Source organism: Polypterus senegalus, chromosome 1 (assembly GCF_016835505.1).
Source record: "Polypterus senegalus isolate Bchr_013 chromosome 1, ASM1683550v1, whole genome shotgun sequence".
NCBI lineage: Eukaryota > Metazoa > Chordata > Cladistia > Polypteriformes > Polypteridae > Polypterus > Polypterus senegalus.
Window position 1 is genome coordinate 229,739,418 of NC_053154.1, and position 14,903 is coordinate 229,754,320.

At 38.7% G+C, this 14,903-nt stretch overlaps 1 protein-coding gene across 1 annotated transcript in view; it reads left to right on the forward strand.

The window, feature by feature from the left end:
* dock1 (dedicator of cytokinesis 1) overlaps positions 1–14,903 on the forward strand; it is a 710,521-nt gene that overhangs the window by 7,717 nt on the left and 687,901 nt on the right. Inside the window, exon 3 of the mRNA XM_039774569.1 lies at positions 12,701–12,784. Within this exon, the coding sequence (XP_039630503.1) occupies positions 12,701–12,784 (84 nt within the window). The remainder of the gene's footprint in view (positions 1–12,700; positions 12,785–14,903) is intronic.

Here is a 14,903-nt window from a genome sequence, read left to right on the forward strand (position 1 = left end):
AAGGACCAGGTACTGTTCCCAGTGGAAAACCCCCCAAAAGTGAGCTGAACTGAACCGTGTCGTGCCGTACTATGCAGTGGAAAAGCACCATAAGTAATAGTGAGAATATATGATGATAAAAACCCGTATTTTAAACAAATAGATCAGACAGTAGATTATTAGTCCTTGCTATATCATTAAAGGCTATGACTCACTATTATGTATCAGATTAGTCCCGGGATCAGCTTTCTTAATTCCTTTTCTGCGTCTTCCTTGCTAGCGAAGAATTGACCTTGAAATTCCACTTACAATTTGGCCGGATGCAAGAGGCTGTATTTGACGTTGGCTTGCCGTAACAACTGTTTAATGTTGTAGAAGGCTGTGCGTTTAGTAGCTGTTGCTGGAGAGAAGTCAGGGAAGATACGGATGCGGTTATTTTCATATATAATATCTTGCTGTTTTCTGAGGAGTGCCACCACCTCTAGCTTAAAAGCGAATAATAAAAGATCTGGGTCTATCGGTATTTGATCCCCGTACGCGGTAAACCGCTGCTATCTCAGATTCTGCTTTAAAGTCGTCCCCGATTATTTTAGAGAAGAGTTCAGCTGCGAATTTCACAGGGTTAGGACTTTCTCGATTCTCAGGCAGACCTTCAATTCTGACATTATACCTTCTGCTTCCATCTTCCAAAGCAGCCAGTCTGTCTCTGAGTTTTTTGCATTCGGAGCTTACATTTACTGCTTTTTGTTTGGCGCTGGCAGCTAAATTTTCGGCTATTTCAATCCGAGTTGTGAATGTCTCCTTGGGATCCTACAATTGATCAGTAAGCGTGCTCAGTTTAGCCGAGTTTTCCTGAATGTGTTCTTCAATTTTACCCATCAGCTTTTCATTTGCCTGTTGAAGCATCAGCCGCTGCGTTTCGTTTGCTTGTTGCAACTCCTGTTTCAATCCCTGTCTCAGTTTCTCATGTGCCTTTGCCCTTGCTTTCTCATTTGCCTTCTCGCTTTTCTTTATATCTTGCATGAGCTCAGCAAACGTCACCTGCAGTTTAGACATTTCAATTGTGCTTTCTTTTACTGTAGGTGAAGCGGCAGGCTCTACTGTAGCCGGTGTCCTCGCTATTCCCGGCTCGCGTGGAGTAATTGAAGCCGCGGACTGCAAGGCCTTTTCCAGTTTCAGGTGTTCTTCTCTGATTGATGAGCTATCGAGATCTGCACTCACGATCTACATTCGCTCCCCTTTTCGCTCTCAGTCGGCGACGATGTAGCGGACCGTGGTCCCGAGGAGTCTGTACTTTCGCCCATCTGATCCAGGTCTGTCTCTGAGAGGCCGTATCTTCAACTAGGGCTTGCTGATCTAACCTTGGGTGCAGCTTTAGTTTTCAATTTTTTTGTAAACCTCCTTTCTTGTTGGCCATGTTTATATATGCTTACATATACTGTAGCAGTCTCCTTGGGTTGAATAGATACAGGATATCTCAGGATAATAAGCAAATAATATGAAAAATAACACTGCTGCTAGCGGAGCTCCACTTCAAACGTCTATCTCTCGCATCGGACGAGACCAATCCAGGATTAGTTTATAATGTTGTTTTTTTTTTTTTTATACCCTTTCTTACTAAGTGTGCAAACGACATGCCGCAAAAAGTGTGCATCTTTACTTACAAGTTGCATTAGTCTGGGGATCAGTCACCCACAATATCAGAAGGCATTTCATAATGCCGAGAGAGCATCTTTTAAACGGAGCAAAGAATTCCAACTTGTGTAAGAGCAGAGGACAACCATTTTAAAGACTGTGAGCTACCTAAAAGAATAATGCAAAGAGTGAGAAGCCTTGGGCACTCAGTGCCTGCAATCAGTGCAGTGCTACAAATATACCTTCACTCAGGCTGCCTGTCCTCAGCCACAGCATATTCCTGCTGCCTAATGGGGATTATAGTCCCCTCATTGGTAAAAGTTTTTATATATGCTAAACCCCATTCTTCCTGACTCATGGATTTATCTGATCACTTAACGCTAGAATTACCAGAGCCTCTACGTCAGCGTCTTGTCCTGTAAATGTGCCGATTAAAACTGAATACAAAAAAATCAAGTGACGGTGAGATACAAAGAAGGCAGATTCACCAGCGTTTGTATGTCAGCTTTTATTCCTCCAAATGAGAGAATGTCCAGTTCTATTGACTCAAAACACCACTCATATCTACAGTTACTCAGAGTTTCAAATAAAAATTAACAGCCTCAGATCACGGGGGGGGGTTTGATGCGGTAGTATGTATCGTGAGAGAATAAAAGTGGGGGATAAAAAAAAAAAAAGGTCCTATAAATGTACAGTGTCTGTTACAGACGCAAACCAAATGTATGTGTGTACTGTATAATATTAACAATAAGAGCAACTCACTACTAAAAACGGCAAATATAGGAGGCAGTCGGGATCGAACCGGGAACTGTTGATTACAAGTCATCAGATCTTACCGCTACGCCACGGAAGCTGTTGTCTTATCCTTGAACCTTTTGTGAAAGTGTTTGTTTGATCTTTGGACTTCAGGCTTCACACATTATATAGTTTATGCCAACATTTTGTCATTTACTACTAAAATAAGAAAAACGTTTCTGTTTTAACAATGTGTTTACACAGATTATTGTAGAAACGGAACACACATGAAATGCATGTGTTCTAAATAACGATCTATTATTTCCACTCTAAAACTCCAGCACTTCACATCCAGATAATCAATCAAGGCATGAGCTGGGAGAACACGGTGCACGTTCTGTGGCAGTGGACAAGCAATAGGGATAACCGCACCCTGGAGAGGATTGTGAAACAAAACCCATTCACAAAGAGTGGACTGCAGCTGGAGTCAGTGCTTCTAGAACCACCACATACAGACGTATGCAAGACATGGGTTTCAGCTGCCGCATTCCTTGTGTCAAGTCACTCTTGAACAAGAGACAGCTTCAGAAGCGACAAAACTGCTGCTGAGTAGTCCAAAGTCCAAAGGTCCCAGAGTCTGGAGGAAGAGAGGAGAGGCATAGAATCCACGTTGCTCGAGGTCCAGTGTAAAGTTTCCACAGTAAGTGATGGTTTGGGGTGCCATGTCATCTGCTGGTGTTGGTCCATTGTGTTTTCTGAGGTCCAAGGTCAACGCAGCCGTCTACCAGGAAGTTTTAGAGCACTTCATGCTTCCTGCTGCTGACAAACTTTATGGAGATGCAGATTTCATTTTCCATGAGGACCTGTCACCTGCACAAAGTGCCAAAACTACCAGTACCTGGTTTAAGGACCATGGTATCCCTGTTCTTGATTGGCCAGCAAACTTGCCCTCTCTTAACCTCATAGAAAATCTATGGGGTATTGTGAAGAGGAAAATGCAATACCCCAGACATAACAATTCAGAAGAGCTGAAGGCCACTATCAGGATGGCTTTATATGCCGTTCGTTTATAAAGCAGCGGAGAAGCTGTGTGAAGGCAGCTACACAAAAAAACAGCAGAGTGCCACACTCTGAATATATTCCTCGCATCACCGTTATACCCTCTGATCTCCCATTTCAATTCAAATGCCTCAAATTTCCAGTAAGGCTCTGCTTCGCGATGACAATTAATAAGTCTCAGGGACACACCCTACAAAAGGTTGCCATTGATTTGAGGCAACATTGCTTTCCTCCTGGACAAAACTATACGTTGCATTCTCAAAAGTAATCTCCGTGCACAGCTTGGCCATATTACAACCGGTCTGCTGAACTAACAACGTGGTATACAAAGAGATCCTTAACAGATAGTTATTGGTATATTTTCCCTCAGTTTAAAAAGGTTTTCTTTTCTTCTTAATAAAAATTTAAAAGCAGTTGTTCGTTGCTGAGAAGTACGGGGATTATTATATATATATATATATGGATTAATTTTTTTAATCGAATCCCACCCCTAAAATATATATATGTAGATTTGTATATATATGTGTATATACAGTATATATTATATGTATATATATGTCTATATTTGTATATAATATAGATATATATATATATATATATATATATATAGATATAATATAGATATAGATATATATAATATAGATATATATAATATAGATATATATATATATATAGATATATATATATATAATATAATATATACTGTATATACACATATATATACAAATCTACATATATATATTTTAGGGGTGGGATTCGATTAAAAAAATTAATCCAATTAATCTTGATTAATCGTATGTAATCGCACATGTAAATTTGCCCCAAATCGCAAATTTTTTTTTGTTAATTTAAAAGGGTTTTAGTGGGCGACAGAATCAAATAATAGACATGGACATGAATATTGTAAACTCAAGCTGTTTGAATTTCTGAAAAAAAAAATGGTTTTAAACTGCATTTGAATTCAAAACAGAAACAAAAATATCATCCCTGGTTAAAATTGGGCAGACTTAAAAGTAAAGTGGTAGTTTAAGTACTTTAAGTACATTTCAGAATTGTATTGTCTTTAAATAATAACCAAAATGTCAACATAAAGTGCAATTTTTCTTCTTAAAAAAATAAGGCAGAAACATAAAAGGTAATTTGACCAACTTAAATCTTTAAACTCTGAGTAACCTTAGCCAAAATTATTTTGTACATTAGGCTAAAACAGTGTGATCATTGAACATTTTGTGATTAGATATAATTAGAATTACTAACGGTCACGGAAGTCCAATGATCCCCAGTAAGAGCTACAAAGTCCGCTTTCTGTAATGCATCTAATTTTGCTTGCTTTTCAGTGTGCACAAAACCATGCTTTTATCGAGGCTTCGCTCGGGTAGTCATTTGAAATGAAATTTTCCTCCGCTCAGTCGTAGGAACGCGCTTTATTCCGACTCCTAACATTTTTGTAGCTGTGTTGTGTGCATCAGTGTAATCGTTGTACCAGGAAATCATGCATTGACAAAAGTTCCCCTTTGCTTGGAATTGAAAGTGTGATTAAATGCGTTATTTTTTTTAACGCGTTATGGAGTACATGCATCGAAGCTTCTCAGCTGTGCTTGTGTTAAGAAAAGGAAATATTTAAAAAATAACGTAATATGATTCTGTGTTAGCCGCATATTTTTTCATACATCCCAAACCAAGGAGATGTGAGGGTAAAATGAATCGGGAAGCGCGCGTACATACTCGGTGCATCCCCTCTCGGGAATTGAACCTGGGATGTCGGCGTTAGAGGCGAAGCCTCTACAATTGCGCCACGGCGTGTGGCTTGTCTATTTCAGAGTATTTAGATCGGGATATATATATATATTCACAGTGGAGAAGTAGTGTGTTAAAGAAGTTATGAAAAAGAAAAGGGAACATTTTAAAAATAACGGAAAATGATTGTCAATATACAGTAATTGTTTTGTGAGTGTTATTGAGTGTTGCTGTCATCAAGGATTTGATTATCATTATTTCTTTCAGTCAGGGTCGTATTTGTACGATCTGTTGTGTTCAAGTTACATTCCGTGTTTGTCAATCGTTGTAAAGATAAGAGGTTTCATTCATCGATTCGTTTCTTACTGCATCAATTAACAGCTCGTCTTCCTCTTTATCTGAGATGTGACACTGCATGCACAGGTTTTTTTTTACACTGTCTTCCTTTAGCGGGACATTGACTTTTTCCACCGTGTGCTTTGTTTCGCAGTAGCTGCACTTATGAATATGCTTGTATGTATCAGACGCTTCATATTTTTTTGCTGCCTTCTCAATTGTGTAATTCGTTTTTTGTTCAGCACTCTTTGGAACTGTTGCTTTTTGTCTGTGCACTGCGTCAGTTCACGTGAGCCGCTTGGTGTTCTTGTATCGAAGGTAAGTGCAAGCCAACACATGCAGCAATCTCCTCCTCCCCCTCCCCAGCAGGCACGTGGAATTGGGGGGATGGTTGGCTTGCACTTACTGGCTGCAGATAGGCAGGCAAACAGTGCAGCAATCTCCTCCTCCCCCTCCCCAGCAGGCACATGATCGCTCGCTCGCTCTTGCTCTCTCTCTCTCTCTCTCTCTGCTCAGCTCAGCTCAGGCAGGCTAGGGTTAACTGGCTTGTTCGTATACTGAGTGTGTGGTTGTGAACCGAGGCAAAAGTTTGGCGAGCTTTTTTTCGTGAACCGAGACACACACACACACACATATATATATATATATATATATATATATATATATATATACACACACAGTGGAACCTCAGTTCACGAACGTCTCGGTGTGTGTGTGTATATGTATATATATATATTGTAAACAGTAAGTGCTGTTTGCTTAAAAGATACTGACGCTCCTCTAAAAAAATGCTGCTTTATTGCAGTGCTCGGCATATTTAAAAGCACAAAAGCACACGATTTTTTGCTTGTTGCTTTAATCTCGCTCTCTCTCTCTGACGTTCTCTGCGCCTGACGGAGGAGATGTGAGCAGAGGGGCTGTTTGCTTAGAAGATACTAACGCTCCTCTAAAAATGCCGCGGCAAACTTAAAAGCACAAGTACAGTGATCCCTTGCTGTATCGCGCTTTGACTTTCGCGGTTTTGCTCTATCGCGGATTTTATATGTAAGCATATGTAAATGTATATTGCGGATTTTTCCCTGATTCGCGGATTTCTGCGGACAATGGGTCTTTTAATTTATGGTACATGCTTCCTCAGTTTGTTTGCCCAGTTGATTTCATACAAGGGACGCTATTGGCGGATGGCTTAGAAGCTACCCAATCAGAGCACGTATTACATATTAACTAAAACTCCTCAATGCTATAAGATATGCCTCCTGCGGTGCTCGATTGTTTGCTTGTCTCTGCCTCTATCTCACCCTCTCTGACATTCTCTGCGCCTGACGGAGGGGGTGTGAGCAGAGGTGCTGTTTGCACAGAAGCTGTTTGCCTAGTGGATACGCTCCTCTAAGAAATGCCGCTTTATCGAGGGGTGTCCAAAAGCACACTTATTGATTTTTTGAACGTTTGCTTTAATCTCGCGCTCTCTCTCTCTCTCTGACGTTCTCTGCGCTTGACGGAGGAGATGTGAGCAGAGGGGCTTTTGCACAGAGGCTGTTTGCTTAGAAGATACGGACGCTCCTGTAAAAAATGCTGAAAGGCTACCTTCGCATTGATCCCTTCATTGCCGCTGCTTTATCGCGGTGCTTGCATACTTAAAAGCGCAACAGCCCTATTGATTTTTCATTGTTTACTTTACTCTCTCTCTCTGTGTTTGCACAGAAGCTGTTTGCTTAGAAGATAGGGACGCTCCTGTAAAAAATGCTGAAAGGCTACCTTCGCATTGATCCCTTCATTGCCGCTGCTTTATCGCGGTGCTTGCATAATTAAAGAGCAACAGCCCTATTGATTTTTCATTGTTTACTTTACTCTCTCTCTCTGACATTCTCCGCTCCTTACGCGCACTTTGAAGAGGAAGATATGTTTTCATTCTTTTAATTGTGAGAAAGAACTGTCATCTCTGTCTTGTCATGGAGCACAGTTTAAACTTTTGACTAAAGGGTGTTGTTTCATGTCCTGAGGGCTCTAATAATGTTAAAAAACGTATTTAGAAGGTCGTAAATAGGTTTTCTATGCTCTAACTGCGAAAATATTAGATTTATAAATAAAGAATCCTACTTGGAAATTCATTTATCTGTCTGGAGTGGATTAACCGCGATAAACAAGGGTTTACTGTATAACTGTGCGGAGAATATTTATAAACAGTGTGGGAGAGTTTCTAAGGGCTTAAAATATATAAAAATAATCATACAAACATATGGTTTCTACTTCGCGGATTTTCACCTATCGCGGGGGGTTCCGGAACGCAACCCGCGATCGAGGAGGGATTACTGTATTGATATTTTGATTGTTTGCTTTTGTTTGCGAGCTCTCTCTCTCTCTCTCCCTCTGAAATTCTCTGCTCCTGAAGAGAAGAAGATCTATTTGCATTCTTTTAATTGTGAGAAAGAACTGTCATCTCTGTCTTGTCATAGAGGACAGTTTAAACTTTTGACTAAAGGGTGTTATTTCATGTCTAGAGGGCTCTAATAATGTTAACAGTGTGGGAGAGTTTATAAGGGCTTAAAATATATAAAAATAACTACACAAACATATGGTTTCTACTTCGGATTTTGTCTATGCGGGGTTCTGGAACACAACCCCTTGATCGAGAGGATTACTGTATATATATATCTATATATATATATATATATATATATATAGATAGAGATATAGATATAGATATGTGTGTGTGTGTGTGTATATATGTATATGTATGTGTGTATATATATATATATATATATATATATATAGAGAGAGAGATAGAGAGATAGAGATAGATAGATATAGATATGTGTAGATATGTTTATATGTGTGTGTGTGTATATACTTTGTAAATATTTATATCCTGTTAGTTGCGAGAAGCAGATCATACATGTTATATAGTATTTGCAAAATTATATAAAGAGTTCATGACACATATTTTGCCCTTATTGAGGCTTGTCAGGTATACACACTTTTGCATCCCCTTACAGGATTGAATCTTGGATGTCACTGACTCAGATGAAGCCTCTGATGTTCTGAAACATAATTTGATTAATTGGGTGGTTACCTTCTAGATATGCTATACAGTATATAAGAGTGAAACATCATACATGTGTACTCTTTGTATTATTTGGCAAATACTGTGTATAATACACCAGCAGTGGACAAGCAATCAATACTTGTGTCAACAGAATTTTTGTGCACAGTACAATTGGGGGGTTGTAGGAGTCTTAAAATTCTCAGTACTCTTAAAGCAAAAAAAAAATGGAAAAATGGTCATACATACATTTTTTTTCTATTAGGAGCACTGTGTCCTGACTCCTGACAAAATCTAAATAAATTTTGTTGGTTTGTAGTGCTTTATTTTCCTAATTTTTTGCATCTCTGTATTGTTTTTAGTTGCTCTGTCAACTGATTTATTTGGCACGGTTTGAATCGATCCCCTTCAAAAACATTTAAATTTTGACAAGAAAAAAAACATAGTGTTGTGTCGTCAGCATACAAAATCTAACAATGAAAAATACAAATTATAACAATAATAAAATAAATGTCGCTTGAGCCCGACTACCATCCGATTTCCTGTGCTCATGATAATTATTATAGCATGCATTTTCTGCAATACTGACAGTTGCTGAAACAAATGGTATCAGTTTTAGGACATGTAGGGTATACATTATATAATTCACGTGAACATTCAAATTTCGCTTTCGGAAGTTGAACCTTTAGTGGCTGAACACTCAACTTTTTTCATAACTAGTTCTTTATTTTGTTTGTTGTGTGGATGTGAGGCAATGTGGCTGCTCTTTTTTCACTGTGTTTTAGCATCTCCAGAGTTGTACTATCGTATCTCATATTGTGTCAGAAGGTTACAATGCCCACTCCTCACCTCGCTGTTGCATCACTTTTCTGACAGGTAACAAGGGCAGCTTTCTAATGTGCTAAACCACAGTTAAATTTAAACACAAAAATTTGTCATGACTGGCAAATTTATAGCATTGTTTTGTTTCCATTGATGTACTGCATCAAAAATGCAAATAATGTGATATGTCTTTATCCAATTTATGTATAAGCTGACCAGAGCATCAATCTGATGTGTAGAGTTTCAGGTTTTACCCCGTTTTAAAAAATATTACTGGTGGACATTCTGGATTGCAAAATGCAGAATGACAAAATACATTTATACAAAGTATTTTCAGTTCATGAAACCTCTCTGCAGCAGTATAAACTCTGATTGCAGTGTTGTCCTTTTCACAACAGAAACTGAGTCTTGCTTTTTTCAATTGCCGTTAAGTTGTTCTTGAAGCAGCTGTGCTGTGAGGTGCCTACCACACAAGCTGGTGACCCTCAGAAACTTGTCTTCTGATTGGGTTGTAACTTTGGGTCTGCCAGATCTCATCCTAATAGAGTTTCTCCCAGTTTCCAGTTGACTTTGGATTGTGTAGGTAACTGTGCTTACTGACACTTTGCTTTTTTTTTTTTTCCCCCCAAAATTTTTCTAAATGAAAGGACTACGCTTCTAAGGGTAATGGTGCTATGTCTCTTTTCATTTGTTAATTGCCATTTTCTTACCATTATAACTGGAATATTGTCCAGGTAGTACTTCAGACGGTGTAGTAACACAGTCTGTTCCAAGTCATCTTTAAGACAGAGGGTTTTTAAGTAATCAAAAGAAGTTGGGACACCTGTGCAAATTGTTTGCTTCAAATTGAAAGGCTTAATTTACTTTCATTGCTGCAGGACATCTGTTGGTTGTAACCTATTAGCTGCTCCCTGAAGAAGGCTCATTTGAAATATTCAGATTTTTCCCTTTTTTCAGGTTTTGCTAACCTAATCTCTAAAATGGTATGACAGATTTCGTTGAAAGTTTTCTGATGTTATAGAAAAAGAAAATTAGCCAACATTGCCACACTATTTGGTGACATATTCCATGCGTCTATGGTTCTGTATGTGAAGGAAAACTTCCTAATGTTTGTGTGAAATTTACCCTTAACAAATTTCCAACCGTGTCCCTTGTGTTTTTTGAAGAACTAATTTTAAAGTTAACAGTCTCAATCCACTTTACTTATTCCCATAATAATTTTGAATGTTTTAATAATTTCTCCTCTTGATCTTCTTTTGCTTAAACTGAAATGGCTCAGCTCTTTTAATATTTTCTCAGACTTCATCGCCTATAGCCCTGGAATAAGCTTAGTCGTTCTTCTTTGGTCTTTTTCCAGTGCTGTCTCGTTTTTGTAGCTTGGAGACCAAAACTGCACACAGTATTCCAGATGAGGCTTTTCCAGTGCATTCTAAAGTTTGAGCTTAAACTCCATTACTTGTACTCTACACATCATGTTATTTAACCTATAATTCTATTAGCCTTCTCAATGGCTTCTGAACACTGTCTGGCAGTAGATAGTGATGAGTCCATTACATCTCCTGAATTCTTCTCATAAGGTTTATTTTTGGTTTTCAGACCTCCCATTGAGTATTCAAAGCTAACATTTTTACTTCTTATGTGTAATACTTAACATTTACTTACATTAAATTTCATCTGCCACAAATCTGCCCAAGTCTGTATGCTGGTCAGGTTTCTTTGTAATGATTCAACTGATTCTAGATTATTTGCCAAACTGTCTAGCTTGGTATCTGCCAACTTAACAAGCTTGTTATTTGTCTTCCTATTCAGAAATTATTAAAAATAGCAGTGGCCCTAGCAGTGACCCCTGTTGGAAACCATTCTTAACATCAGCCAAATTTTGTAGGATTCCTCCCACCATAACCCTCTGTTTCCTGTGCCTGAGCCAGATTTGCACCCATCTACACAATATCCTGAACTCCCACCTTTTGTAATTTCACTCTCAGCCTGTCATGTGGCCCCTTATCAAAAGTTTTCTGAAAGTCAAGATAAATAATATTGTATGCACCACTCTGCTCATATACTTTTGTTGCTTCGTCACAGAATTCCAGTATGTTAGTAAAACATGACCTCCCTCTTTTGAGCCCATGCTGTGACTGTTCAGTAAAACTCTTGCTCTAGCCATGTGTTGGTCAATTTTTTTCCTTAATAATTCCTTCCATTAAGTTACATGTGATGCACATTAAGCTTACTGGCCTATAGTTGTTTGGATTTGCAATTTTCTAGTCCTTCATAATTTCTTCAGTGTACTGTGACCTCCTAAAAATATGCGTCATAGGGTTTATACATGTACACATAAATCTCCATAAGTAATCAAGAATAAATATTATAAGATCCTGGTGATTTCTTTGATTCCAGACTGTTTAATATAAGTAATACCTTTCCCTCTACAACTTCCAAATCCCTTTTTAACTCCGTAGTAGTTCCTTTTACTGCTGGGAGATTATCCACATTCTCACACATGAAGACTTCGGAAAAATACAAGTTTAAAGCATCTGCTATTTAATTGTCTTTATTTTTTTAAATTCCTCTTTATATTCCTCATGCATGGGGACCTCATCCTTGACCTTTCTTTTACTACTGAAATACTGAAAGAATCTGTTTGGACCATCTTTTTCCTTATCTGCTTATATTCCTGTATAACTGCCTTTCAGCTTTCGTAATATCCTTCTTAATGGTTGTCCTTATACTCTTATTCACCCTATGATTCACATTGGAGTTTTTAGTCTTATGTGCCTTATACAGCTGTTTTTTTCTTTTGCAGCTTGTTTTTCAACTCTTAATTAACCCACTGTAGACTTTTTAAATTTAATTTCCTACCAATTTAAAATTAGCTCAGTACTTGTCTTGCATTATACATAAAATCATACAGTCTCAATATCTGCATGTGTTGCTTGGTCATTTTAAGTGTATTTTTCAAAGTTGGCCAACTCTGATCCTGCAGAGCCACAGTGGCTACAGGTCTTCCTTCTAACTATTTTCTTAAAAAGTGACTAGTTTTTGTTACTAATTAAGTTAATTGATTTTATTCACTATGTAATATTAACACAATTTGTGTTTATGAATGACTAAGTTATGAATTAAATTTGGTCCCATTTCTAAATATTTTACTATGGAACGTAAAACTAATGTCATACAGTATATATATTTTTGTTTTTGGTGTGGCCTTCATATACTTGGTGATGCTGTTTCTACTCGTCACTGGAAGAGACAAGCACACCAATGGTGGAAACATTTATGAAATAAAGCATAACGTTTGCAAAATATTGCAATTTTAAAAAAATGGCAAAAATATTCTTTCTTGTTGTTTTTTTCCAGCAATCTATAATTATGATGCAAGAGGAGAAGAGGAGCTTTCCCTTCAAATTGGAGATACAGTACATATATTGGAGATCTATGAAGGTTAGTGCTTTTTGTTTCCTCATAAATCATTGAACTCTGGGCAAAGATGGGAAGTTAGCAAATATTTTCCTATTACTTAAAAATGTGGTTTGGCTGATCCTATAAACTAAAAGTTTGTTAGCTTTACCTAATCACCTTCACCACTTTGTCAGTCGATTTTTCTGATATAGGTACATCAACTGAAGCATATCCTTCACTGTTCCCTTGCCAAAAGAATGTGTGCAAAATACCACCATCCACTAAGTATTCTTGCACCTTTACCTTTTTGTCTAGTTTGATATATGCCACAGACATCTGGTTTTCTTCTGTGTCTGATTTTTTTTTTTCCATAATAATAACAGCTTTCTAGGTTTCAAAACTTAAACTCTCCATTTCACACCTTTACTCATTGCTTCTCTATCTTCCCTGCCACCAAACTGTCCTTCCCACAGTGCTTCAGGTTTGGGACCATCATAAATCGCATGTCTCTTGTCTTTACTTTGGCAGGGTTCCCCAGCAATCTTATTGACATGAACAGGTGGTGGAACACATGAAGTACTATGGATTGCACTTTGTCTTTGATTTGTAAAACACTTATCTTTGTATCCCATCTATCAAAGGGATATTGGAAGAGAACATCTTTAGGCATGGTGCCCTTCCTGATCCTAGTCTCTTTTACTCACCTTTTATGGTACAGGAGACAGACATTAACCTTATTCTAGCCTGAGGTCACAGGTATATGTATACAATATTGTTATTCAAATTATCATTCAAGGTTTGCGCCAACTGATAGTCATTTTTAACTCCTGCCAGTACAGCTCGATTATTGATTATTGTATGAATGCCAGCCATCCTCTTCATGTTATTGCATAATGAGCCCTTAATTTTTATCCTGTCCTTATCCTTCAGCTCTTCCTGCTTTATTTCATGTTTCGCCTTCTTCTGTAATTCCTTCGTTCAGTTAATGTTCCATGTTGAAATGCCCTTTTTTTTCGGCTTATCAATTCTTTTAGAATAAGCAGTGATTAATAAACAGTTATTTGGTAGGTGGCTAGTTGACTACAGGCAGTCCCCGGGTTACGTACGAGATAGGGACTGTAGATTTGTACTTAAGTTGAATTTGTATGTAAGTCGGAACAGGTACGTTATTTTAATAAATGCTATTGTTGACCGATTGTAACCAAGTGCTCTGCCAATGAATGATGGAGTTTCACCTCTCTCTGACCTTTTATTATTTCTACTTTATTTTCAATGATGATGGTTTTTCTCTTCTTTACTGTATCACCAGCGCTTGCATCAGATTTGTGTTTCAGAGACATTGTTGAAGGGTGAAGACAAAAGGTTAAGATGAGCTCTTCTGCATAGCACTGTACACGGTACATGCTATCACAGCAGGAAGGCACCCGTTGTCAACATGTCTGATGTACTGACAAGAGACATCTTCCTGCTATGTGCATAACAGTACAAGCAGGCTTGCTATTTAGAATGAATGTGGGCAGCGAGGTGCAGTTTATTGTCCCCTTCACTGCAATACTGAGAATGAACACGGTGCGGCCAAAGGTGGGTAGTGAATTGCCCACCACTGCCCCCATTCAACAGACAGCCACCTGAGGCACACTACAGTGCTACCCCACCCCACTACCCCAAACATGTCCCCCCCAGCCGCCATGTTCACTCTGAATGGCCTCTGTTCATCCACAACTGGGTCACTGCTTAGAGCACTATCAGCCGCCCACCGAGAATGAACAGGGCAACCGTGTGTGGTGGTTGGGCGGTGAAACACCACCCTCCGCTCTATCCAGTTAGTAGCAGTAGCCTCTGTCCTGCACACGAGTGATAGCCATGGCCCCGGTGACTGTGGACCATGGGTCACCACTTGCTGCCAGGAGTCGCCCAAGGGACAGTACACTGCGGAAGCAGCAAAATTGCATCCGTTCAGCCACCGATTGCAGGGTCCCTAGGCCGAAAATGACGGAGTGGCAGTTACTGAGGCGTATGCGTTGCAGCTGTGGCCCCGTTCGTAAGTTGTAGGTCGGGTGTCCATAACCTGGGGTCTACCTGTATACTGAAAACATTGAAATTAAGGAATTACAAGTATTGTAAACTGTTAATTTGGTCCCTGAAGGTATATTTTGGTTTG